Raw genomic sequence first — 25,339 nt, 5'->3', positions numbered from 1 at the left:
AAATATATATATATATATATATATATATATATATATATATGTTTATACTTATTCAACTCATGAGTAATCAGGATGGGGAGGCGGTTTAGTAGTTAACAGCACAGGCTAAACTTTCAGGGGACCTGGATTTTATTCCCAGAACCCACATCACTGATTAAAAAAAAATCTATATCTCCAGCTTCAGGATGTCTGAGGCCCTCTTTTAGCATTTGAGAGATTGTATTCATATGGTACACAAAAGTACATGTAGAAAAAATACAAATACACATTAAATAAAAATAAGTATTAAATATTGAAAATTCTAAGGGGCTAATACTCAAACAAACACTTAGAACAGATTCTTCTCAGAATCTATATTCCATTTGTTACTGAAACTAAGTCTTTCTTACCACAGAGTCCTCACCTAGGGTGTCAACACTCATATCACATGGATGGATGAGGAAAGGTTTTACTCAACTGTTCACTTTTATCATTACTAAGAAAGCAATTGTCTTGGTTGTTTTACTATTGCTGTGACCAAACATTATGACCAACACAATTTATAAAAGAAAACATTTAATTTGGGTGCTCACATTTTCAGGTTAGTCCATGACCAACATGATGAGAAAGCATGACCAGGCAGGTAGGCATGGAACTGGAGCAGTATCTATGAACCCACATTGTTATCTGCAAGTAGCATGCAAAGAGAGAGAATGACTTGGGATTTTGAAACCTCAGAAGGCAAAGGCATGCACCTCGACCCACCTTCTCCAACAAGGCCATATCTCCTAATCATTCCTAAACAATCTAACAATTGGGGAACAAGAATTCATATATATGAGCCTATAGGGGGCATTTTCATTAAAAGTACCACAGTAAGTAAGATTTCTGTGATAAAACACTACAGGGAAGGGCTGAGTCAGAGTGGTGCGGGCAAGTGTAGGAATAGCAAATCAAGCTTTAACCCACCTGCGCTCGAGTTACAGATACATTCTTGTCCAAACAAAACACTAATCAACTTGGAAACACAACTTCATTGCAATGCATGCACACCACTCTTCTAACAAAGCAATCAGGTCCTCCTAACCCAAACTTTCATGGCAGCCTCTAATATAGTCATATAAACTTAGAACCATATAATAAAGTAGGTGTAGCCAGTAACTGACTTTGGGCAGTAAACAGTATCCTTAAAATAGCATTCTGTGAAGCATGTTCTGTTTACTATCTTATGCACATGCATTATCCACTGTGCATATGGCTGCAATTAGTTGCCTGCTGGGAAAATGTTTCTTGCATTGAATTAAGCCTATCAATCAAAACAGAATGTTGAATACATGAGACCCCTCAGCAATCACCACCAACTTCTTCTGAATGACAAAACAGAAGGTCCTAGAATTATCTATTGAGGAAATTTCATACAGGGACTTCTGTTCTATTTCAGTGTTTCTATCCTATACTTCCCTTTAATTCTGAATAAAATACTTGATACCATTTTACAACATAGATCACAATAAGACATCCTTCTATTTAAAAAAGAGTTATATGTTCCTTTTTTCTGTAATAAGTTTCTTCATTAACTTCCATACAGTCTCTAGAATAATTAATGAAATTGCTTTTGTCTAGTCTGTTCTGACTCTATGAATATTTTTAACTGATCTGAGACTTTCTGAGGATGCTTTAAAGGTTGTCTATACATATTATAAATGTTACCCCTAGTCAACATTCTGAAGAATCTGTGACAGTAATGACAGCTGTTCTTTTTTTTTTTAACTGTGAACACCTAGGAACAACATCGGACTGCCTGGGGATGTATGGAGACAGAATTGTTAGGTATCCTCTACTTTCACAGCAGAGAGCTGAGTGCAGAACATCATTAGAAAATGTTTCAAGTAAAAATGTTCACATTTTAAGATATTGCAAGTAAATCAAAACAATAACCACTGAATATATAAAATGGCTTTTGTTTTCCTGTGTGCATCACACAGGTACTCCAGGCACAAAGATTTCTCATTGTGGAGAATCAGTAAAGGCATATCATATATGTTCAGTTGGTGTTGAGATGTTGCAGATTTAGGTAGACCTCAGTTTACTGGGTGGGATCTGCTAACAAAACTTCCCAGTGATTTTTAATAACCCTGACTACATATAAAAGATACTGCCAACAGATGGAGACACCAGGGGAAAGATCTGAAGCAGCCCAGCTTTACACTTCTTGCCTGAGAGGTGTGTGTTATGACTTAAATCACAAGAGATCTATCATTGCTTTGTTAACAGGAATAACTTGCAACACCTTCTAACATCACACTGCTGAGTGTGAGGGTGAAATTTGTTCCAGAATCACTGCCACTAACCCTGATAAGACCCCTGGTTGTAAACAGATTGCATCATATATAATGATCTTAGAAATGTTTCCAGATTTCTTCTGGTGCAAGTGAAAGTAAGTGTTAATAACCTGTCATGTGATGGTACCATTCTCCTACAGATGCCAATGGGGAGTATGGAGATTGGGTCATGAGCATGTTACATCTGGCTTCTAAGACTGGAAAATTAAAAGCAAATATATACAAAACATATGATAGTCCTAAAGGATATTTTTTTCAAGAAGAAAACAGCAATGATCATTAGGATTGGAGAACTCCCCAGACTTAATCCATCTGTCACCTAGAACCCAGAGCATCAACATCCATGGGAATTGAGTAGAAACTCCCATTCCTGATGCTTTGCCCTGAGTGTAACAGATGCCTACACAGGTTGTGACTAGAAGTATGCATGCAGTAGGCCATGCTCTTGGTATATGTAAATAAGCAGGAATTAAGGGGTGCTGGGCTCAACAGTCATTAAAATGTATTTCATTTTTCTCATGAGATTTATGATAATTGATGGGGTTTCATGTGCTTTCTTCCTAAGGTATAAATATCTTCCACTTTCATAAGACATTAGATCTACAAAAATAAAATAAACCCTGTTTTATTCTCTGAAACAAATTTGTATTAGTTATTGCAGGAACGATTGTAACAAATTACTAAAATCTGTGGTTTAAATATAGGGCATATAATCTCTCATATTTCTAAAAAGAACAACTATAAAATTTGATTCAGTGAGTCAAGAACATGTATATGATGAGGTGCTAGAGAGGTTTTAAGGAAAACTTTTTCTACGGATTAATTCAAACAAACAAAAAACATACTGAGTGAGGAACCCCAGACTCAGAAAGACAATCATGGTGTGTAGTCACTCATAAGCCAATATTAGATGTAAAACAAAGGTTACCTGACTGCAATCCACAGCTCCAGAGAAGCTAGGCAACAAGGAACACCATAATAGGGATACATGGATCACCATGGAAAGGGAAATTATATGATATCTGTCTGGCAAACTGGGTGTGGGGGTATGGCAATGGGGAGGGGGAGGGAGAATGATAACAGGAGGGAAGGAGATGGTCAAGGTAGGAAGGCATACAATGGAAGAGCAATCAAAAAGATAAAGATATCTTAAGAGGGAGAGCCACTATAGGCTTACGGGGAAATCTGATGCTAGGGTAATGCCCAAGAATCCAAGAGGTGGACCCCAGCTAAGACTCCTAACAATAGTAGAGATCATGCCTAAACTGGCTTATCCTTGTAGTCAGAATGATGAATGCCCCCAACTGTCATCATAGAGCCCTCATCCAGTAATTCATGAAACCAGACAGAGAGACTCACAACTAAGAATTGGGCTGAGCTGTGGGAATCTAGGAGAAGAGAGGGAGGAGCAAGGGAGAACAAGATCCTGATGGAATAAATCTACAGAGACATCTGAACCAAAGTTGTGGAAACTCATGAAATCTAGACCTACAACTCTGGAGACTCCAGGGAGCCAAACTAAGCCCTCTGTATGTGGGATACAGCTGTGAAGCTTGGACCATCAGAGGGCCCCAGGCAGTAAGACCATGATACAAACCTGGTACATGAATTAGCTTGTTGGACCTGTTTCCTGTGTTAGGATGCCGTGCTGTCTTAATGCAAAGGGAGAAGGGCTTGGCCCCAACCTATTGTGCCAAACTAAGTTGACTCCTCATGGAAGCCCTTACATGTGAGGAGGAATGGACTCACTAGGAGTGAGTTAACATGGAGTAGGAGCAGGCAAGGTGGGTGGGAGGAACGGTGGGAGTGAAAACTGTGGTTGGAATGTAAGATAAAATCAAAAAAATGAAAAAATAATAATCAACATCAATATATATATATATATGACGTAGAATTACCACTTATTACCAAAAGAATTGCATACTTTGGCTTTATGTAATACACAATATGATTATTATCAGAAGATAATCTCAAAATAAACCAAATGTTATGTAATGAAAATTTACCAAATCGTTCTACAAAACAGTAAACTCCTTCTCAGTAACCCCAAAATATTCATGCAAATTGATAAAATTAGGATATAAATCAAGTCTCAATGATATAGGAAAACTAAAATATGATCTTACATTTTTCTTTACCTATGAGAAGTTACAATAATGACAGGTCTTACAAAACAATCCTACTATTAGTGTAGTGGCATGAAAATAATAAGTATCACCACATGCTTTTGGACTGGATTTAATGCCCAGTTTATAAGATGAAATTCAGATCTGGAACAGTTTTGAGGGCCATGAAACTGTGGATAGATTAGCCTTAAGCCCTAGAAAACATGCAATATAAATGATTTGATTTGCTTAGAAAACTTGGTTGATTGCAATCAAAAGAAAAGAAAATCAGCAAAATAAATAACAAAGTAAGTTATGTAAATTGCAAATGAAGCAACTTAGATAAAGTTTTCAATAAAGTGGTTAAGAAAAAAAACACTACAATAAAACATCATTGTGTCCTTAGAGTCCCTTCACAGAGAATATACAGAACAGGGAAGCTAACTTGTAAGAACTTAAATAGTAGATACATATTTTCTATATACTTAAGTAAATACAAAATTTTTTAGATATTCTTTTTGCTCTTGGCCACTGTCTTTTCATTAATATTTGTTCAATACCAAGGCCAAAAAATTGCATTTTCATTCTCCTATTCATTATTTTATGTTCAACAGTATATGTGTTAGACATATAGACTTCTATTGTAACTGTTTAATCAAAAACTATGCCTTTTTCTGTATTTTCCCACAAAAGCATTTCAAAAGTGTAGTAAGTCACAAAAGAATTCACATCTTAAAAGAATTTAGAAATGAGAAAAAAATCTAATTCATAGTGAAAACAAGTTGTTCAGGGTTTTTCTGATAAGGACACTAAAGAAAAACAATGGAAAGAATTTTAAAAATTTGCAGATAAGAGTAGATACAGCATGAATGTGATCCATGCTAGTATATGAGATTGTAATTCACTTCATTTGTGCTTGAAATTTCACTATATATATATATATATATATGTATATATATATATATAATATAGTATATATAGTATTTGATACATAAGACATAAAAATTGTTCTCTAGGTTTCTATGTATAAATTTATGAAAACACTTTAAAAATTTAAAAAGTATGCTTTATTATAATTAAAACTGAATTTAGTAAGTTGAGTAAAGTTTGAAAATAGCTGAAGGGTATGTTAAATACTATTTTTCATATCATCCATTGTTGCCGTTCACTTGAAACTATATGACCAGCAGCTTCTGGAATCTTGCCTCCAATTGTAATGACTGGTTTTCTTGAATTCCCTATTCTACTTCAGAGATATGACATATTCCCTTTTCTCGTGTTTTTGCAAATAACTGTTGGCTTTCTACCTGTGGGAACCATTCTACCACAGGACCCTGCAGTTCTGTGCTTTGGCATATACCCAAATGATCCCTATCCATGCAATAAAGACATCTGTTCAACTCTGTTCATAGCAGCATTATTTGTAATAGTAAGAACCTGGAAGCAATCTAGATGCCCCCCGACTGAAGAATGAATAAGGAAATTATGTTTCTAAGTCTCTCACAGTTTCATGGAACAAAAGTCCTAGCTATGAAAGCATATATTTAGTCATCAAAATTACACAATGTAAGAAGAAATCATATTCATATCAGTTAAGCACAGACATAACTGGAGATATTATAGTGTGGATTGATGTACTATAAATAAATACAAATAATTCCCTACTTCCAATATCTACTTCTTGAAATAGTAGACTCCTCATATTGATAACTTTTGCATTGTAATGATGAAAATAGCTGATAGAATCAATTTTTAAAAGAACATATTTATTTGTCTCAGCTTTTCAGAACTTTCAGGCCTTAGATGAAGGGAAAGCATTTGGAGTCACTCCATTAGCACCATGATGGACATGAAATCAAGAGCTCAGTTTGAAACTGCAAGACATAATATACATCCAAATGTCTGTCCATTAAACTACCTCACCCAGCATGAGCACACACAACTAAGGAGCCTAGAACCTACCATAATAATATCCAAAACTGGTGCCAAGTATTTAAAGTGCTAGCTTTAAGAGATACTGCAGCATCAAATCATAGCATGTAACAGACCATGAGGTCCTGTTATCTAGACAACAGTTCCTTAAATTACAGTAGTCTTCCTGGATGTATTATTAGAGGTGTCTTGCTGTATAAATTCACAAGGATAGAAGACCTTGGATTACTCAAACATAAAAGAAACTGCTTTTAAGTAAATTATAAGATATTTTGTCATGCCTGTGCTCTTGGGCCTAGGAGGAAGAGAGTTAAAACTAAAAGAGCCACAATGACAGTTCTCTGCAATCCTCCCAGTGACCTTCAAAGCCTAGCCAATTCTTACAACAAAATATTAGCAGGTGCAGGCACTACAAGAAGCAGATGCAGAAGCTCAGTCTTGCTTCGCCACACTCCTGGAGGTTTGTGTTATGACTTGTATCACTGTGAGAGGAACACTTTGATCCTGTTGACAATAATAAGTGGCAATGTCTTCAGGCTGCAAGTTGCTGATGGTTAGAGAGTAGTCTGTCCCAGATCCACTGCCACTGAACCTTGTTGGGATCCCTGTATGCAAGTTGGATGTCTTGGAGATTAAGAGTTTAGGAGCATTCCCTGGCTTCTGTTGGTGCCAGGCTAACCAACTATTAATGTTCTGGCTGGCATGACAAGTGATGGTGACACTCTCTCCCAGAGATGCAGACAGAGTGGATGGAGACTGGGTCATCTGGATGTCACATTTCACACCTGAGTTTGGAAATATACGATAAACATATGGTGTTAGCCATATTATAAGATAACTTCCATAAAGAGCAAGGCAGCACTCATCACAGTGCTCTCTATTACTGTCTTTCTTACCTGCAAGCCAGAGCAGCAGTAGCCCCAGGAGCTCAGCAAGGACTAGCATGCTGACGCTTTGTCTTCACTGAGTATGGCTTCTATACATGAAATCAAACCCCTCTGAAGAAATACTCATAGTGGTGGGCTGTGCTCTGACCACATGCAAATCAGCAAGGACGAGTGGGGCTAGAGCCATCTGCAGGATTGGCTGGGCTCATCTTATAGACTCAGCAGAAGCATGAGAATGCTCAGGTAATCAAGAGGGCAAGGAGCTCAACAGAGTGGATGTAACAAATGTACATTTCGGAGATGCACCCAGAATAGAATCCATGCCCACGCTGTCATTATGTTATTAAATGTTCAAGATGGGTGACCTAGACGTGACATGAGGACAGGATTCTTATGCATGGAAATCCCAGGAAAAGAGCATCTTCAATCCTCCTTGTATCCTAGTTCCTCTGGCGGTGTGAATTATAGACTGATCTTTTGCTCTATGTCTGAAATCCATATATGAGCGAGTACATACCATGTTTCTCTTTTTGTGACTGGGTTACCTCATTCAGGATGGTTTCTTCAAGTTCCATCCACTTGTCTGCGAATTTCAAGATTCCATTTTTTTTTTGTTTTTTTGTTTTTGTTTTTTTTTTTTTCTGCAGAGTAGTATCCCATTGTGTGCATGTGCCACATCTTTATCCATTCTTCAGTTGAGGGGCATCTAGGTTGCTTCCAGGTTCTTGCTATTACAAATAGTGCTGCTATGAACATAGTTGAGCACATGTCTTTGTGTAGAAATGATATCTTTTTTCATGTTCTCCTATATTTTTCCATATCTCTATCTTCCTGGTCCTTATGCCCACCTCTCCCCTCGTCTTTCCACTTCTCTTTTTCCTAATTCCCACTCCCCTCCCTCCATGCTCCCAATTTGCTCAGGAGATCTTGTCCCTTTCTCCTTCTCCAGGGAACCATGTATGTCTCTCTTCGGGTCCTACTTGTTTCATAGCTTTTCTGGCAGTGTGTATTGTAGGCTGGTAATCTTTTGCTCTATGTCTAAAATCCATATATGAGTGAGTATATACTGTGTTTGTCTTTTTGTTACCTCACGCAGGATGGTTTCTTCTAGTTCCGTCCATTTCCCTGCATATTTCAAGATCCCATTGAGTTTTTCTGCTGAGTAGTACTCTATTGTGTAAATATACCATATTTTCTCCATCCATTCTTCAGTTGAGGGGCATCTAGATTACGTCCAGGTTTGGACTATTAACAAACAATGTTGCATGAACATAGTTGAGCCGATGTCCTTGTTGAAAGAATGTATATCTTTTGGTTATATGCCTAAGAGTGGAATTACTGGATCTTGAGGCAGACTCCCATTATCCTGAGGAAATGCCTTAGTGATTTCCCAAGTGGCTGTAGGAGTTTATACTCTAGCAGTGGAGGACTATGTCCTTTTTTCCACATTCTCTCCAACATAAACTGTCTTTGGTGTTTTTTATTGTAGCCATTGTGACAGGAGTAAGATGGTATCTCAGAATTGTTTTGATTTGCATTTCCCTGATGGGTAAGGATATTGAGCACTTTCTTTTATTATTTTTTTTCTTATTTTACATATCTATCCCAGTTCCCTCTCCCTCCCATGTCCCCCGATCTCCCTCCCATCCCATCCCCCCCCCACTTCACAGGGAGGGTGATGCCTTCCAGAAGGGATCATCAAAATCTGTCAAGCTATTTGGAGTAGGGTCTAGGCCCTCCCTCCTGCCTATAGGCTAAGGGAGTATCCCTTAAGTGTCTTTCAGACATTTTGGATTCCTCTATTAGTTCTGTACCCCACTTTTTAATTGGATTATTTGGTGTTTTGGTAACTAGCTTCTTGAGTTCTTTGTATATTTTGGAAATCAGCCCTCTGTCAGATGTTGGGTTGGTGAATATCTTTTCCCATTCTGTGGGCTGCCGCTTTGCCTTTTAACCATGCCCTTTGCCTGCAAACTATTTTTGAATACTTCATCAGAAAGATCACTACTAGAAGAAAGAGGGAAAACCCAAAGCTGAGAAAAGGCTGATATTGTCTGAAAAACTTAGCAGTAGATATAAATACACATTTATTTTGTATTGTACTTTGTCTTAAGTCTTAAATTTTTGAGTGTAGTTAGACAAGTAAAACTCACATTGCCTGTACTGTTGTAGAATTAACAACTATTATTCATTTCTCTAAGAGTTTTTTATTTATTCATAACTGCTCCTACTTCTTAAGATGGTTAAACTGAACATTTATTTATTTACTAATATAAAAAACACTTATTTTACATACCAATTCCAATTCACTCTCCCTCCCATCCTCCCATTGCCCCCACCCCATCCCACCCTCATCAACTCTTCAGAGAGGGTGAGGCCCCCTATGGTGGACCACCAAAGTCTGTCACATCATCTGGGGTAGGACCTAGGCCCTCCCCAATGTATCTATGTTAAGAGAGTATCCCTCGATAGGGAATGGGCTCCACAAAGCCAGCTCATGCCTTAGGGATAAATACCAATTCCACTGCCAGAGGCCCCATAGGCTGCCCAAGTCCCCCAACTGACAGCCACTTTGAGGGTGGGGCTTGTTCTGCATGTTCCTCAGCTGTCAGTCTGGGGTCCATGAGCTCCCACTTGCTCAGCTCAGCTATTTCTGTGGGTTTCCCCAGCATGGCTTTGACCTCTTTGCTCATCACTCCTCCCTCTCTACCACTGGATTCCAGGAGTTTGGCTCAGTGCTCAGCTGTAAATCTCTGCCTCTGCTTCCATCAGCTACTGGATGAAGGCTCTATGATGGCCTTTAAGGTAGTCATTAATGTCGTTATAGGGGGAGGGCAGTAGGTGAAAGGGACAAGATCTCTTAAGTTGATTGGGAGTATTGGGGGATGGGGAATGACGGAAGAGAGAGGAAGGGAGAAGGGGAGGGGAAGGAGAACATGAAGGATCAGAAAGTTCCCACTTAGAGCAAGGTGGGAGACACCTTGATAGAGAGAGCTCTTATGGGCTCAAAGAGAAATCTGGCGGTAAGAAATCTGGACTCCAAGGAGTCCACAAAAGTGACCCAACTAAGTATTGAAGCAACAGTGGAGAGTACCTTAACTGAACTTTTAATTATAGTTTCCACAAAGGCTGTGTGCTCGGTGGAAACTTTATCTCAAATTGTAAACATCAATCCTTGTTGCTGAGCAGTGCAGCAATCCATAGTTCAAAGTAGGTATACATTACAGTGTACTGTGTATAGTCAACTGCCTGGGATATTCACGGAGTGTTACTAAGTGGCTTTATATAGTGGATAACTCTTTCCACCATATAGCAATATAAGTTCCTTAGCACATTCCAGCCTAGATTGTTTGGTCGCATGTGTGTGTCAAATGAACTTTTGATCCACAATTTTGATATGCCTTATTTGCATATCCCCACTCTTATTCATAATATCTTAAGTATGCACAGAATCAATTCATAACACACTTTCCAGACTTTTATATGTATGTTTAATACTTTCTTGTCAATATTTCCTTATTTCTTGATCTCAAGAATTTGGATGCATGTTTATGTGTTGACACATGTGTGTCTGACACAATTCTTTTTTCTTTGATCAGGCAGACTGATTTTTCCCCCCCAGCACACTAGGGGCCATCTCCAGCAGATGGCACTACTAACACATTTATTTAGTAGAGGGCACTAGCCTTGGTGCTGAAAGCCACTGTAAAAATACAAAATAGATAAAGGCGTGCACCACCACACCCCACTTAGACTATCTCCTAAGGCTTACCATGTTAACTGCTGTAGGGCTGGAAGACTTACTTCTAGAACAGACTGTACAGACTGTTCAGTCAGTGAGCTAACTAACAACTGAGGTTTGGGGGATTTGGATTTCGAGTACTAGCATTTATCACAGATCTCATCAAGCTCTATAAAAATATACTTTACATAAATACTTAGATCAGATATTGGCATCAAAAGAGTATATAACTCTGTTTTATGGTGAAAATATTTGAGCAAACTTCCAAAAGATTTTATATCCTCCCAAGAGTATACCATTCATAAATTAGCTTTAAATAGGAAAAAAATTACCTATTTTAGATGTATAAATCACCATGTGAGCAATTATAAAGAAGTCCAAGATACTGAAAATAAGTTAACACACATAAACAAAAACTAACTTACTTGGCATCCTTTGAAAACAGGCACAACCAGAGTGTGTATTGTGCATCTGTCCATCCTCCTTTGTTGAATCCTTGCTTCCATCCCTACACCCAGGGAGAAGATAGCAGCACTGTCAGGGGAGGGTCTAGCTGCTGCACACAAACCCATTACTGTGACAGACAAATGCTGCCCAGGATGTGCCATGAGCCATTCCTCAGCCACCGTACAGTTAAGTGCATCAGTGGCCAAGGGGGTTTGGCCCCCACATGAGCTTCTGCGGTGTGCACAGAGAACCTGCCATGGCTCTATGAGGAAATGAATCCCAGAAGTTGTCTAAAGCACTGGAAGACAGGACATGAAGGGGATGGATGATGCCATCCATGGAACTGTGTTGTAGAGAGGTCAGATTGTTAAGACCCTGCTTCCCAATCTACTGTTATTAAAGATAAATTACCTGCCATTCCTTCTCATGTAATTCATCTCAACTGTAATCTCTAATACTGAGAAACAGATTAGCCATTCAGAGTAGTGATATATAATTGCCCTGTGAAATTTAAAAGGTGTTTGATTAACTGACTAGTTTGACTCTGATTACAACAAGAAATGCAGAGCAATGAAGGAGAAAAATAATCTCCTGTCATTATCAAATACAAACCTGCAGGTTCACAGTGTAACTTAGAAGAAAGCTGGATAGACAGCATGTACCTGCTCTAATCTCTGTGAGTTTGAGGCCAGCCTGTTCTTCTCCAGAGTTCTATGGAGTGAGATTCGTGCCATTAATTTCATGGTGTGACCTTGCCAAAAAAAAAAAAAAAAAAAAAAAAAAAAAAAAAAGGAAAGAAAATAAGAAGAAAGGAAGAAAAGGGAAGAAAAGAAAGAAAGAAAGGAAGGAAGAAAGGGGTTTAGGTGAGGGGTATAAAATACTGAACTGTAAACCATGCACATATGAGTGTGAGAGCCACCTGTCCTGGCCCTCAAGGGAAAATGGGTCACACTTGCAGCGGTCCTGTGCTGTGAATGGACACCATTCCTCTTTTCTCCACAAACAGTGTGGAGAGCTGTCTGCAGTGGAGATTGAAACAGATTTCCCAGAAACCCCTCAGCTCCTGCAACACTACAGTACATAAAAGAACCATCGTGGGAGCTGGGAACCTGGGAAGGAGCTGTGTTCTGCGCCAGCCTTCCCTGAGGAAAACTACCCCTGCAGCTGTGAGATAGTTTTCCACAGCGTTCTGTATCAGGGCGGAGAAGCAAGAAATTCCTTAGAAACAACAACAGCTAGGGCGATCCAGCCATTATGGTTTTCAGAGTTTAAAGAATGCCCGCTGTCACTGTCTTGAGCAGTGCCACCACCATGGACTGGTCTGAGAAGTCTGGAGAGAAGGACAGTTTCTGGGAGGCAGGAGGCCTTCCTGAATTCCCACCCTGATGGACAGAATGTGATGAACCACAAAGCCCTGCTTCCCTGGCTGATAGGAGTTACTCCTAAAGATGAACCTCACTTCCTAGGTGTGCACTACAAAGCTTTGAACAGTGTGAATCCAGATCTCCTCTGTAGGGAAAGGAAACATTGTGTCACTTAATGGATTTGTTTATACAGAGCTTGTGTTGCCATCCACAGTGTCTGACCTGGCAGGAGCCCATGGGAAGTGGATTCTCCCTGTCTTTTACAAACCCTTTTATCATCATCCTCATTTATTTTTCTTATTTTACATATCAATCCCAGTTCCCTCTCCCTCCCCCCTCTCTTCCTCTCTCCTACCCTCCCATCCCCACACCCCCAAACTCCACAGGGAAGATGATGCCTTACAAACCCTTTTCTTTAGCTGTATCTGATGACAGTGTAAGATCGTAATAAAGTTTTATGTTCTTTTTGAATAAAAAAATTCAAAATAGAGAAAGAAGTTCCCAGGCTCTTGACCCACTTAGCAGCTATGAATGTCTTCAGGCCTATGACCACTTCTTTTAGACTGGTCTCAGCATTTTTACTGGCATAGCTACTGCAAGCTGGTGCCCCTGTAATGCTTCTCCCAGAAGAAGCTCACTCCTGTTTATAACAACAACCTTGGCTAAGGAGAATAAAAGGCCAAGTTCCTCTCAAAATCAGCATGAGGCAGAATACTGAATTCATAATACATGATCTGGCACACAGTATTCTCTCAAGATCAGTAGCCTGCAACTTGAAGATGCTGCAATTTATTTCTGTCTACAGGGTAGGAGTTTACCTCCCACAGTGATTCAAGTCTTGATATAAACCATCCAGAGAAGAAGAAGTGATAATCCAGGCTGTCCTTCTTGTGTTTCCAGCTGTTCAGAGTGTTTCTCTTTGCCAGAATTAAAAGCCAATGTGATGTTTTTATATAGGGATCAGAGAAAATATTCTGTTATAAATATCTGTGTTCTCCCCCCAGGCCTAGCATTAAAAACCAGGGAATGTTTCTCATGACTTACATAAAAAGATAACTTTTCCAAAGTAACAGAGTTATGGCAAGAACTGAGATTTATAAAACAGGTTGACAACACACACACACACACACACACACACACACACACAAGCACACACACACACACACTTATTTTAGTAAATTTATTATGTAACTATAGCTTCCAAAATTTTGAGTACATGAAGTCAGATAAAGTATTACTTTGAACATGTCCTCATAAGCTCCTTACCATCCAGATCTACCTCATAAAGAAGGAAAAGCTATCTTATCATTTGACCATGTGATGATAAGACAGTATATGTATGTGACCATAAAATTCTAACATGGAACCCCGTAGCTGACAAACAGTTTCAGTGAAGTGGCTGTATATAATATTAACCCAAGAACATCTTTCTGACGTCTCTCCTATGTATCATCATTTTCATTCCCTTAGTGGGTGCCATTCTCATCCTGCCTCAGCCATGTCTCCTGCAAAATAGTTACCTGCACATGCAAAACTCTTCTCTTCAACTCTTCATGGAGACTCACACTAAGTCCCAGTGAAGACACACTTTGGATCCCACTATAATTATAAATCTCCATGTGTACGTTCTACCTCCACTTTCTTACATGTTTCTCTCACCACAAATTGTATCCCTCTGGCCAACTCTAAACTTAGAGACATGTCCTCTTAGTATCTGGAAGACTTATAGTGCCTATAGCATATGCAAAGTTTAGAAACACTGTATCGTCAAGACATGAACGATATTTCTGATAGAAAAATCATATTCCTTAAACTTTGTTAAGTGGACTTTGTTAAGTAACTTTGTTAAGTGGACTTTGTTAAGTAACTTTGTTAAGTGGAGATAAAAGTCAAATGCAATAATCTGAAGCCTCACAGGAACATTGGATGTAGATCTAATCACAGCCACACCTAAAAAAGAAAGCTTATATGCACAGATGGAAGAAAAAGCTCCATGACATTGTTTGGCCTTGATGGAAGTAGTTCTGGGGTAGCTGAGCAATCACAAATAGAGTAAAACAAGATTTTTAACCTGAAAAGGCTGATTAGTCACAGGAGATCCTGAAGTTCTTTACAAACATGTTTTTCAGTGTTATTCTGTTACTATTTTGGGAATCATTGTTAGGAAGGATGATTCTTGCTGAGATCCACGGTGAGTTGTGGAGCTCAATCACATGAATTCATCTACAAAACACTCTCATACCCACCACACTCAGGGAATATTTTGGAAAAAGTGGGTGGCAAGGTTGTAAATTCCATAGAATTAAGGAATTTGCTGTGAGATTGGTCTCCTCCTCATATCAGAAGCTATCCTTGTAAAGTCTCACCAACATTACAGACAGTATGTGAGTCAAAGAAGCAAGACACCAACAAACATGAAAAACTGGATGGGGAAAAGCCCACAAAGCTTTAATATTTCAGAAGAACAACAGGCAACTGAATAAAACTGGGTGTAGGAGAGGTGCTCCTCCCATGGAAGGGCATACGATTGGTTGCCAATGGCCAAATTATCACTACAGAAAGCATACATACAAGTAACATTATATGTTTCAACTGTTTATATTTAAGAATATGTAATTGTATAAAAATACATATATGAATGAAATAACAGTAAAAGAAATGACCATGGAATCAAAATAGAGTGTGATTGGACGAGGACAAATAGAGTAGATTGGACAAGGAGATGTGAAGTGTTTTCATTAAAATGCAGTCTCACATTTAGACAGATAATAAAACAGAGCAAGCTTCATGACAACCATAACATCTACAGCTAGCTACCTATTAAAGAACCTGCAAACATGTATGTACTCTCTAGAATGTAACATATCTGTAAAGGAGGGAAGATAACAAGGAAATTCTACATTGCTTATGACAGAAATCAAAATAAAGTATAAATAACAGACCTGTTCTGTCCTTTGTTTTCTATAGAGGAGCACACTCTCTACAAATAACCCTGTATTGCCTGTGATCTGACACACAAGTGAAACACAGGCCTTCCTCAGTCAGTGACCCCTTAACCAATGATAAACCAACAATAAACCAATGAGTCACTGTTGATTTGCATGATGTGCCCAGAGCACAGCCCACTGCCCCGAGGACTTCTTCATAGTCAGGCCATACCCTGTGCTGGAGTCAGCCTCACACAGGTCACAGCACAGACATGAGGACCCCAACTCAGGTTGCAGGGTTGTTGCTGCTCTGCCTGCTAGGTACGGAAGACAGAATTGAAAATTGAAAATTTATTCAGCAAGTGTTGTCAGATTTGCCTGATCTCTGAAAAAGTTCTTATTTAAAAGAATTAATTGTGTGGAAATTTGTTCTTAATTTTCCATTCTTAGGTGCCAGATGTGATATCCAAATGACCCAGTCTCCAGGCTTGCTGTCTGCATCTCTGGGAGAAAGTGTCACCATCACATTCCGGGCAAGCGAGGACATTGGCGATTTGTTAGCATGGTATCAGCAGAAACCAGTGAAACCTCCTAAGCTACTGATAAGTTATGCAACCAGCCTGGAAGATGGGGTCCCATCAAGGTTCAGTGGCAGCAGGATCTGGCACACAGTATTATCTCAAGATCAGTGGCCTGCAGCCTGAAGATGTGGCAACTTATTACTGTCAACAAGGTTGGAGTACCCCACCCACAGTGATTCAAGCCATGATGTAAACCACCCAGGGAAACAGAACACAGGCTTCTCTGATTGCTTGTTATGCTGTCTCAATCTGCTGACAATGTTTCCCTTTGCCTGGAGTTGAAGGCCAATGTGATGTTTTTATACAGAGACCTTAGAAGCTATTCTGTCCTAAGTATATGTCCTTTTCATCAGGCCTAACATTAAAAACAAGGGAATGCTTATCATGACTTACATAAAAACTTTTCCAGAGTTATGGGAATATTCATACAACAGTGTTGTCAACACCTACCCACATACACACACAAAGTTGGAGTTACTTTGCAAGGTAATTTCTTATATAATTATAGCATTAACATCTTGACCAATCAGGTTGGCAAGATAGCTCAATGATTAAGAACACTATTTTGGCTTCTTTGTAAAATGTCAGGTGTTCATAGTTGTGTGGATTGATATCAGAGTCTTTGATTTGATTTCATTGATCCACCTGTCTGTTTCTATACCAAAATGTTTTTATTGCTATAGCTCTATAGTAAATTTGACACCAGGGATATTGATGCCTCTGGAAGTTCCTTGATTGTACAGGATTGTTTTAGCTGTTCTGTATTTTTTGTTTTTTCATATGAAGTTGAGTATTGTTTTTTTGAGATCTGTGAAGAATTGCATTTGGGCTTTTGATGGGTATTGAATTGAATCTGTAGATTATTTTTGGTAGGATTTCATTTTTATTTTGTTGATCCTAACTATCCAAGAACATGGGGAACCTTTCCATTACTTCATGAAATTTTCAAGAAAATTGATGGAAATAGAAAAAAAAATCATCCTTAGTGAGGTACACCTAACTCAGAAAGGCAAACACGGTATGCATTTATTCATGAGTGGATATTAGATGTAAACCAAAGGATAGCCAGAGGACAATTCACAGTTCCAGAGAAGCTAAATTATAAGGAGGACCCTAAGAGAGACACATGGATCACCCTTGGAAAGGAAATTAGAAGACAACTATGGGGCAAACTGGCAGATGGGGGATGGTAATTGGGAGAAGAGGGCAGATGAGAGCAGGAGGGAGGGAATGAGATGGCTCAGGTGAGGAGGGATAAACTTTAAAAGAGATATCTTAATAGAGAGAACCACTATAGGCTTAGGGAGAAACCTGGTGCTAGGGTAACTCCTGAGAATCCACAAGGACGACCTCAGCTAAGACTCCTAGCAATAGTAGAGAGGATGCCTGAACTGGCCTACCCCTGTAATTAGTTAAATGAATACCCCAACTATCATCATAGAGCCCTTCTCCAGTAATTATTGTAACCAGACACGGAGATCCACAAGCAAAAACCAGGTTGAGCTCCAGGAATCCAGTCGAACAGAGGGAGGAGGGAATACGTGAGCTAGGGAGGTCAAGATCATGATGGAGAAATCTACAGAGACAACTCAACCAAGTTTATGGAAGCTCATGAACTCTAGACATATAACTGTAGAGACTCCTTTACCTCCTCTTTCATACGGATTTACTTCATTTCAATCCCTCCTTGGAAAAGAATATTCTTCCAGGAGATAACAACAAAATAATAAAATAAAATGAAAGATATCATATTAAAGTTGGACTCTTAGCTTTCTCTTACCTTGATTCTTTTGTGCATATTGCTCATATTTGTTTCAGACACAGGCATCTTCATCTCAAGATTGAGATGTAAAACAGAATGGGAAGAGGTAACAGTCCTGTCTGACAGGAGTGGATATATTCTAAAGAGACACTTGTACTTTTTTTCTTTGGCTATCTGACTACTGGAAGAATGGACCCAAGTACAATAGGAAAACAAAAGAGCTTCAAGAGAAGCAACAAGAATCAGAGCCTCATTTGTTTACCCAGTCATGATTCACACAAGAGAATTAAAGTAAAAACTATAGTACTTATCTATACAGAGGACTTGGTGTAGACACAGGCAGGTCCTATGCCTGCTGCCTCAGTCTCTATCAGTTCATATCAACTTTTCTCACTTGCTATAGAGGATATTGTTCTCCTCGAGTCCTCCTTCCCTGCTGACTTCCCCACACATTCTGCCTCCTCTTCCATGCTGTTCCCTGAGCTCTGGGAGGGAGATATTTGATGAAGACATCCATAGAGAGCTTTGTGTTCCAAGATCTCTATCTGTCTCTGAATAAGGTCTTCCTATTGGCCTCACTACTTCTCATATGCAGGAAGAGGCCTCCTGCAGCATATGGCTGAATAAGTCACCAATCTATGACCACAGTGAACTATCATTATGATATATATATATGTATATGTGTATATGTGTATATGTGTATATTAGATCAGTAGTATTTGGTTTTCCTTAGGTATCTTGTCTGTCTAGACTCTAGTTCTTGGTTACCAAAAGAGTATCAAGTATAATTCCTTGTCATAGTTTGGGCCTTTAAGTCAAATCAGAAATCATCTGGTTACTCTCACAAGGTTTGTACCAACACTGCCTAGCATATTTTTCAAGCAGTACAGATTACAGATCAAATATTTTATGATTATGTTGGTTTTACCTTGGTAGTCTGTCTGTGCTATTGGTGTTATGTTCAGGAAGTGATCTCCTCTGCCAGTGTGTTCAAGGGCATTTCCCACTTTCTCATCTAAGAAGTTCAGTGGATTTATGTAGAGGTCTTTGATCCATTTCGATTTAAGATTTTTACATGGGGCTAGATATGGATGTGTCTGCATTCTTCTACATGTCAGCATCTAGTTATGCCAGCAACATTTGTTGAAGTTGCTTTCTTTATTTCCAGTGTATAATTTCAGCTTCTTTGTCACAAATCAGGTATTCATAGGTGTGTGGATTAATGTCGGGGTCTTCAGTTTGATTCACTGGTCTACCTATCTGTTTTTGTGCAAATACCAATTTGTTTTCATCACTATACCGTGATAACAGGGAGAGTGATACCTCCATAAGTTCATTTATTGTGCAGGATTGTTTTGGTTATCCTGGGTTTTTTTTGTTTTTTCATATGGACTTGAGTATTTTTATTTCAAATTCTGTGAAGAATGGTGTTTGAATGTTACTGGGGTATCACAGGTTCAGGCAGGAGGCTTACAGCAGATGGGTTAGGGCTGGCTAAAAGTTCCTGAGGGATAATGAATCATTCATACATGAATAATTCTTCTCATAGATCTTTATTCTTCAAAAATTGTTCTTCCCAAAATTTCTCTCTCAAAAGTTCTGTACAATATTTCTCTCTAAAAGTTCTCTCTAATAATTTCCCTCTATACACCCTATCTTAAAATTCTCTCTCAAAAGTTCTTTAAAAGTTCTCCCAGAGTTCTTCCTAAAAGTTCTCTATAAGATTCTTGTAAAAATTCTCTAAAAGTTCCTTCTCATTCCACAAGTTTACTAGTTTTTATATCCACACATATAATAACTCCCATAAAATAGAAAAGCTTATCCCTCAGAGCCAGAAAGGCAGAGAAATTCCTTTTTTCCTCTTTTTAAATTTAAATTTGAAAAAAGGTTGTTTTACATGTCAATCCCAGTTCCCTCACCCTTCCATCCTCCCCTATCACTCCTAAAAAACCTCAGCTCATCCCCTTTCTACTCACCAGTGAGGGTGAGGCCTTCCATGGGGAGTCTTCAATGTCTGTCACAACATTTGGGGCAGGGCCTAGACCCTCCCCTATGTGTCTAGGCTGAGACAGTGTCCCTTTGTGTGGAATGGGCTCCCAAAGTCCATTCATATACTAGGGATAAATACTGCTCCATTACTAGAAGCCCCATAGACTGCCCAGCCCTCCTCATTAGCACCCACATTCAGGGGGTCTAAGTCAGTCTTATGCTGGTTTCCCAGCTATCAGACTGGGGTGCATGAGCTCCCCCTTGTTCAAGTTAGCTGATTCTGTGGGTTTCTCAGGCCTGGTCTTGAGGGCTTTACTCATCTCTCCTTCCTCTCTGTAAGTGGATTCCAGGAGTTCGGCTAGTGTGGGAGTCTGCTTCTGCTTCTATCAGCTACTAGATGAAGGCTCTAGGATGGCATATAAGGTAGTCCTCAATCCCGTTATTGTGGAAGGGCGTTAAATGTAGCCTCTCCACTATTGCTTAGATTTTTAGTTGGGTTCATCCATGTAGGTCTCTGGGCATTTCACTAGTGCCAGATTTCTCCTTAACCTATAGTGGCTCTCTCTATTACAGTATCTCTTTTCTTGTTCTCCTCTACTTTTCCCTGTCTCAATCTTCCTGGTCCCTCATGGCCACCTCTCCCCTCCTCTTCTCCCCTTCTCTGTCTCCTAACTCCCTCTCCCCTCCCCTGTGCTCCCATTTTACTCAGGAGATCTTGTCCCTTTCCCCTTCTCCAGGGGTTCCTATATGTCTCTCTTAAGGTCCTCCTTGTTTCCTAGCTTTTATGGTGGTGTGGATTTTAGGCTGGTGATCCTTTGCTCTATGTCTAAAATCCATATATGAGTGAGTACATACCGTGTTTGTCTTTCTGTGACTGGGTTATCTCGCTCAGGATGGTTTCTTCTAGTTCCATACATTTCCCTGAGAATTTCAGAATTCTTGAGAAAAGCTGACTTCTCACATCTCGGGGGGTGGGGGGACGAATGCACCTGGCAAAAAATGTGCTGTTAACTGATTAAAGGGAACATCTCAGTGCTATGTCAAAGGGGGAAAAACAAAGTATGTGTAATATGAGATATGGAGGCTGTTGCTTCCAGCCCCAATAAGCAGTGGGACATCATAAAGCTGACACCCTGGGTAGAAGTAATTTCTTTACCTGGGGCCTATTTGACAATATAAAGCACCCTGTATATTTTCTATATAGAGCCAAATTGGTAGTAACAAATATTCTGGAGTTGACACCAATAATATTAATTGCTATTTCTGTAACAAATGATAAAGTTTTGTGGCAATGGGGATTGCACTGAATCTGTAGATTGCTTTTGGCAAGATTGCTGTTTTTTACTATGTTGATCCTACCTATCCAAGAGCATCGGAGATCTTTCCATTTTCTGATAACTTCTTTAATTTACTACTCAGTGGTTAAAAGAAAAAAAAACCTCACTGTTTTCTAAATCACCTTTGAAATGATGACAAACTAGATAAATGAATAAGGAACACGTCATCAAACTTTGTCAGACCAGATAAATGTCAAACCAAGAATTACATTTTTCTAATATCTGCATTCTAGATGATTTATGCTTTTTCAAAGGCAATTTCATTGCCTAGCTTATGTTAATATAATTGAGTAGATGTATTTATAAAAAAAAAAGAGAGAAACTAGAATTGGACCATGATGGGTGAGTGTGACTGATCTACATAAACAGCCTTATGTGACTGAGTTTTATTTGTGTTATTTTTCTCCAAATCATGGAAATTAAGATAGTCTTTCTTAATCCACATGTGGAATCAGGAAATACAACAACTACTTAGACTTTCTTTGCTCTCCTATTGGCTAATAAAGTTCATCATGAAAGACCCCCACACTACACATAGCCAGAGTCCTTCTCTTAAGATGGGCCTTTCTGTTATGACAAACTTTGGGTGTGGCTTTCTGATGAAAGTACACCCACAGTAGTTTAGAGTCTAGAAATTAAAAATGCCAGTGTGAGCCTTCATTTACTTTGAATACTATGCATAAGAAACCCATTTCTAATGAGGAACATACATCATGTGTTCTGATAATCAAGAAAGACAGGGTAAGAGTGCGATAAAATAGATTCAAAAACAAACCTTATTCAAAAACTTTCCTCAAAGGAAAAGGCAACTTGGAAGTTATGTTTTCTGGGATGGAACATTGACAGAATATCTCACAGTGTATTTTAGGCTGACCTGAAATACTCTGAGAAAGTCTTAGACTCATATAAATCCTCCTGCTCCTACTTTTATGACAGGATTGCAAAGATAATTGTAAGTGACTTTGAATACATTTTGCTGCATGACTTATTTAGGACAACAGCAGTTTCTAAAGGAGGCTTTGTATGCCTTGAATTATATAACAATTTTTTCCAACAACTTACAAACTTAAGGTGAGGCTCTGTTTGTGTTCAAATCAGCATCTGATACACAAAAATCACACCTTGGTCTCTGCTTCATTTTTTCAAAAGAATAAATTCTCAATATTTCTGTTTACATCTAATTCACCACATCTGATAATATTGCCAATGAAGGAGAATGGAAATTGAACTCGTCTTCTGAATAACCCTATGGTTTCAACTGTAACGGAATCTGATTTGCATAGTGCCCACTTGGGAATTCAATACATCTCACAGTTACTACTGTGGTTCCCTAGAGGGTCAACAGATTGTCTCTAGAGGTGTAGCCCTTTATAAGCAACAAAAGATCATCTCTGCTCTGTGTCCTCTCTGTGGTTTGGTGGGGGTGATTGGAGAGGATGGGAGGGTGAGGGAACTGGGATTGACATGTAAAACAAACTTGTTTCAAATTTAAATAAAACAAGGAAAAGGAAAAAAAAAAGGATATAAAACACATGTACACCATGCCCAAAGAATGTAATATGTATCCATTGCAACACTGCAATCCTTGAATGCATAAATTTTGTCTTTTTTATGAAGCAATACCTATGGTTTTATGTTAATGTGTTTTATGTCCAAATATGTGATTGTTAGCTTTATAAATGGTAAAGAATATGAAGCCACAAAAGGAAATCAGTTAGCAAATTACTCACTAAAAATGAAAATGTGCATTTGTTGGGCAGTCACTATTTTGAAAAGTCTCTTAACTAAGGCTGGATAATTACAAACAAAACAGTCCTGCACTAGGAGAAACGCACAGAATGGAAATAGATATACAATTAGTTCTTTGTATTTGTAAATAATGATAACTTTTTACCTGAATTTAGGAGGCAAGTTTAAAGTTATCTTATAATTTTATACTATTTTCAAAAATATTTTTGTTGTAAATTAATTATTCCTTTCAGTAAGGTTAAAACTACAGATCATGGATGTTGGTGGTGTATGCAGAATCCTTCTGCACAAAGAGAAATTATCTCATTATATCTCTATCCACGCACAGACACATGTATCTCTACTACAAAAGGCATGAGCTTAACCATATATATATATATCCATATATATATCCAATAGAATTGCTCCATGTTACGCTCTATTCAGAGCTACTATTTGGAGAAACATGAAAAGAAAAAAAGAATGACAAGAAGAAAGAGAAAGAGGATGAAAGAAAGAAGGAAGGAGAAAAAGAAAGAGAAAAAGATATAAGAAAAGAAGAACAAAAAACCATGATGGATTTGATCTGCTATGGAGCTCAGACTGACACTACATTTATCAAGGCTCTGCCCAATTAGGTTCATCAGAGCCATCCAAGGTCAGGAACTTTCCCACTTCTCAACCAAGTGGAGTGAGCTTGCCAGTGGCCCGGAACTAACCCTGGTGTTTGCTTGATGCCTCACTGCTCCTGCCCTCTGTTGCTTCTTGACAGACCCTTGTTTTCAGCAACGGAGAACCTTTCAAACAGGCGTGCATTTTACTATTAGATATCCTGTGTTGCATGCCATGTTCTACAGCCACAGAGTCGGTTGAAGCTTCTAAGGGAATATAGCTGTTACTTGTCAATAGCAGGGACTCTGGTAATGTCTTCATTCTGGAAGAACAGGGTCATAACTGTGTTCATTTTCAAAGTTGAAGAGTGTGGGTCCATGGAGAGGGTCTTAAGCAGCAGCTACCAGGTTCTGAGCTCCTCTCTAGGTTTATGGTGGAAGGAATAGCTGTGGGTGTTCCATGAGATGCCTAAAGTGGCACAATGGTGGTCTCTGTATGGAAGTCATGAATTAAGGAGAAATATCATAAGATACCAGTGTTTGTGGTTTCAAGCACTTGGGGCAAAGGAAATGCTATGGGCAGCTGTACACTAATGTTACTGTGACTTAATGAGTCTGTTTTTGAAAAATTGTATTAGCAGATGGAAGCAGTAAAAGGGACAGCTGGTGACTCTGCTACATCCTTCAGTAGTTTATGTCATGGCTTGCATCACTGTGGGAGGAGTACTACTATACTGTTGACAGTAATAAGTAGCAGCATCTTCAGGCTGCAGATTGTTAATGGTGAGGGTAAAATCTGTCCCAGACCCACTGCCACTGAACCTTGAAGGAATCCCAGTTTCAAGGTTTGCTGCATTATATATGAGCAGTTTAGGAGAGTTGCCTGGTTTCTGCTGATACCAGGCTAACCATTTACTAATGCCTCCACTTGCTTTGCATGTAATGGTGACTCTGTCTCCTAGAGATGCAGACAAGGATGAAGATTGGGTCATCTGGATGTCACATTTCATGCCTGTGATTGGAAACACACAAAAAATATATACTTGTTTAGTCATGACAGAAACACATTCTCTGAAGTTCCATTCAGCACTGATTGTAAAGGGACAAAAAAATTCTTTGTCTTTTCTTACCGGGGATCCAGAGCAGCAAGAACACCAAAAGCTGAGAGGGAGCCTTCATGTCTGTGCTGTGATGTGACATTGACTGACATTGGACAGGGTTTGCCCAGAATATTAAGAAGATATGAGTGAACACATGCAAATCATCAGGGCCTGGGCAGAGCATAGCACAGAAGCAGGGCCAGTTTATCTTAGTAACTCATCATGGCCATGTGAAGGTGTCCCAAACTAGACAAGGACATTTTAGATTTTACTGAAGACTATTTGTCCTAATGTTGGAGTTCATTACAAAAAGTATTTTGATACATTTTGAGCATGGCAATGGATATAAACACATGGGTAAATTCCTTCATTTCTCTATTCACATAGAGACTGAAATGTTCAACTTGAAAGACTTCCTAGATACACTATTCAGAAACACAGATTGATTCAAAATTATGTGTATGTGTATGTCAGTGTGATTGAAAGTCGATGTGATTGAAGGTGCC

The 25,339-nt window shown here is 38.9% G+C and overlaps 1 protein-coding gene, 1 pseudogene and 2 gene segments (V, D, J or C); 1 reads left to right on the top strand and 3 right to left on the bottom strand.

Annotated features, from left to right (window-relative positions):
- Window positions 1-25,339, bottom strand: part of LOC127235735 (ribose-5-phosphate isomerase) — an 877,486-nt gene that overhangs the window by 523,253 nt on the left and 328,894 nt on the right. The gene's annotated exons all lie outside the window — the stretch shown is intronic.
- Window positions 6,791-7,312, bottom strand: LOC127235856 (immunoglobulin kappa variable 1-5-like). The segment is given in 2 exon segments: window positions 6,791-7,143; window positions 7,255-7,312. Coding segments are annotated over 2 exon segments (402 nt in total).
- Window positions 15,992-16,499, top strand: LOC127235854 (immunoglobulin kappa variable 1-39-like; annotated as a pseudogene).
- On the bottom strand, window positions 24,426-24,921 carry LOC127235853 (immunoglobulin kappa variable 1-5-like). The segment is given in 2 exon segments: window positions 24,426-24,745; window positions 24,864-24,921. Coding segments are annotated over 2 exon segments (369 nt in total).

This window comes from Phodopus roborovskii, unplaced genomic scaffold (assembly GCF_943737965.1).
Source record: "Phodopus roborovskii unplaced genomic scaffold, PHOROB, whole genome shotgun sequence".
NCBI lineage: Eukaryota > Metazoa > Chordata > Mammalia > Rodentia > Cricetidae > Phodopus > Phodopus roborovskii.
Note: the sequence above shows the minus strand (reverse complement) of the source record. Positions and strands in the feature narration are given on the sequence as shown.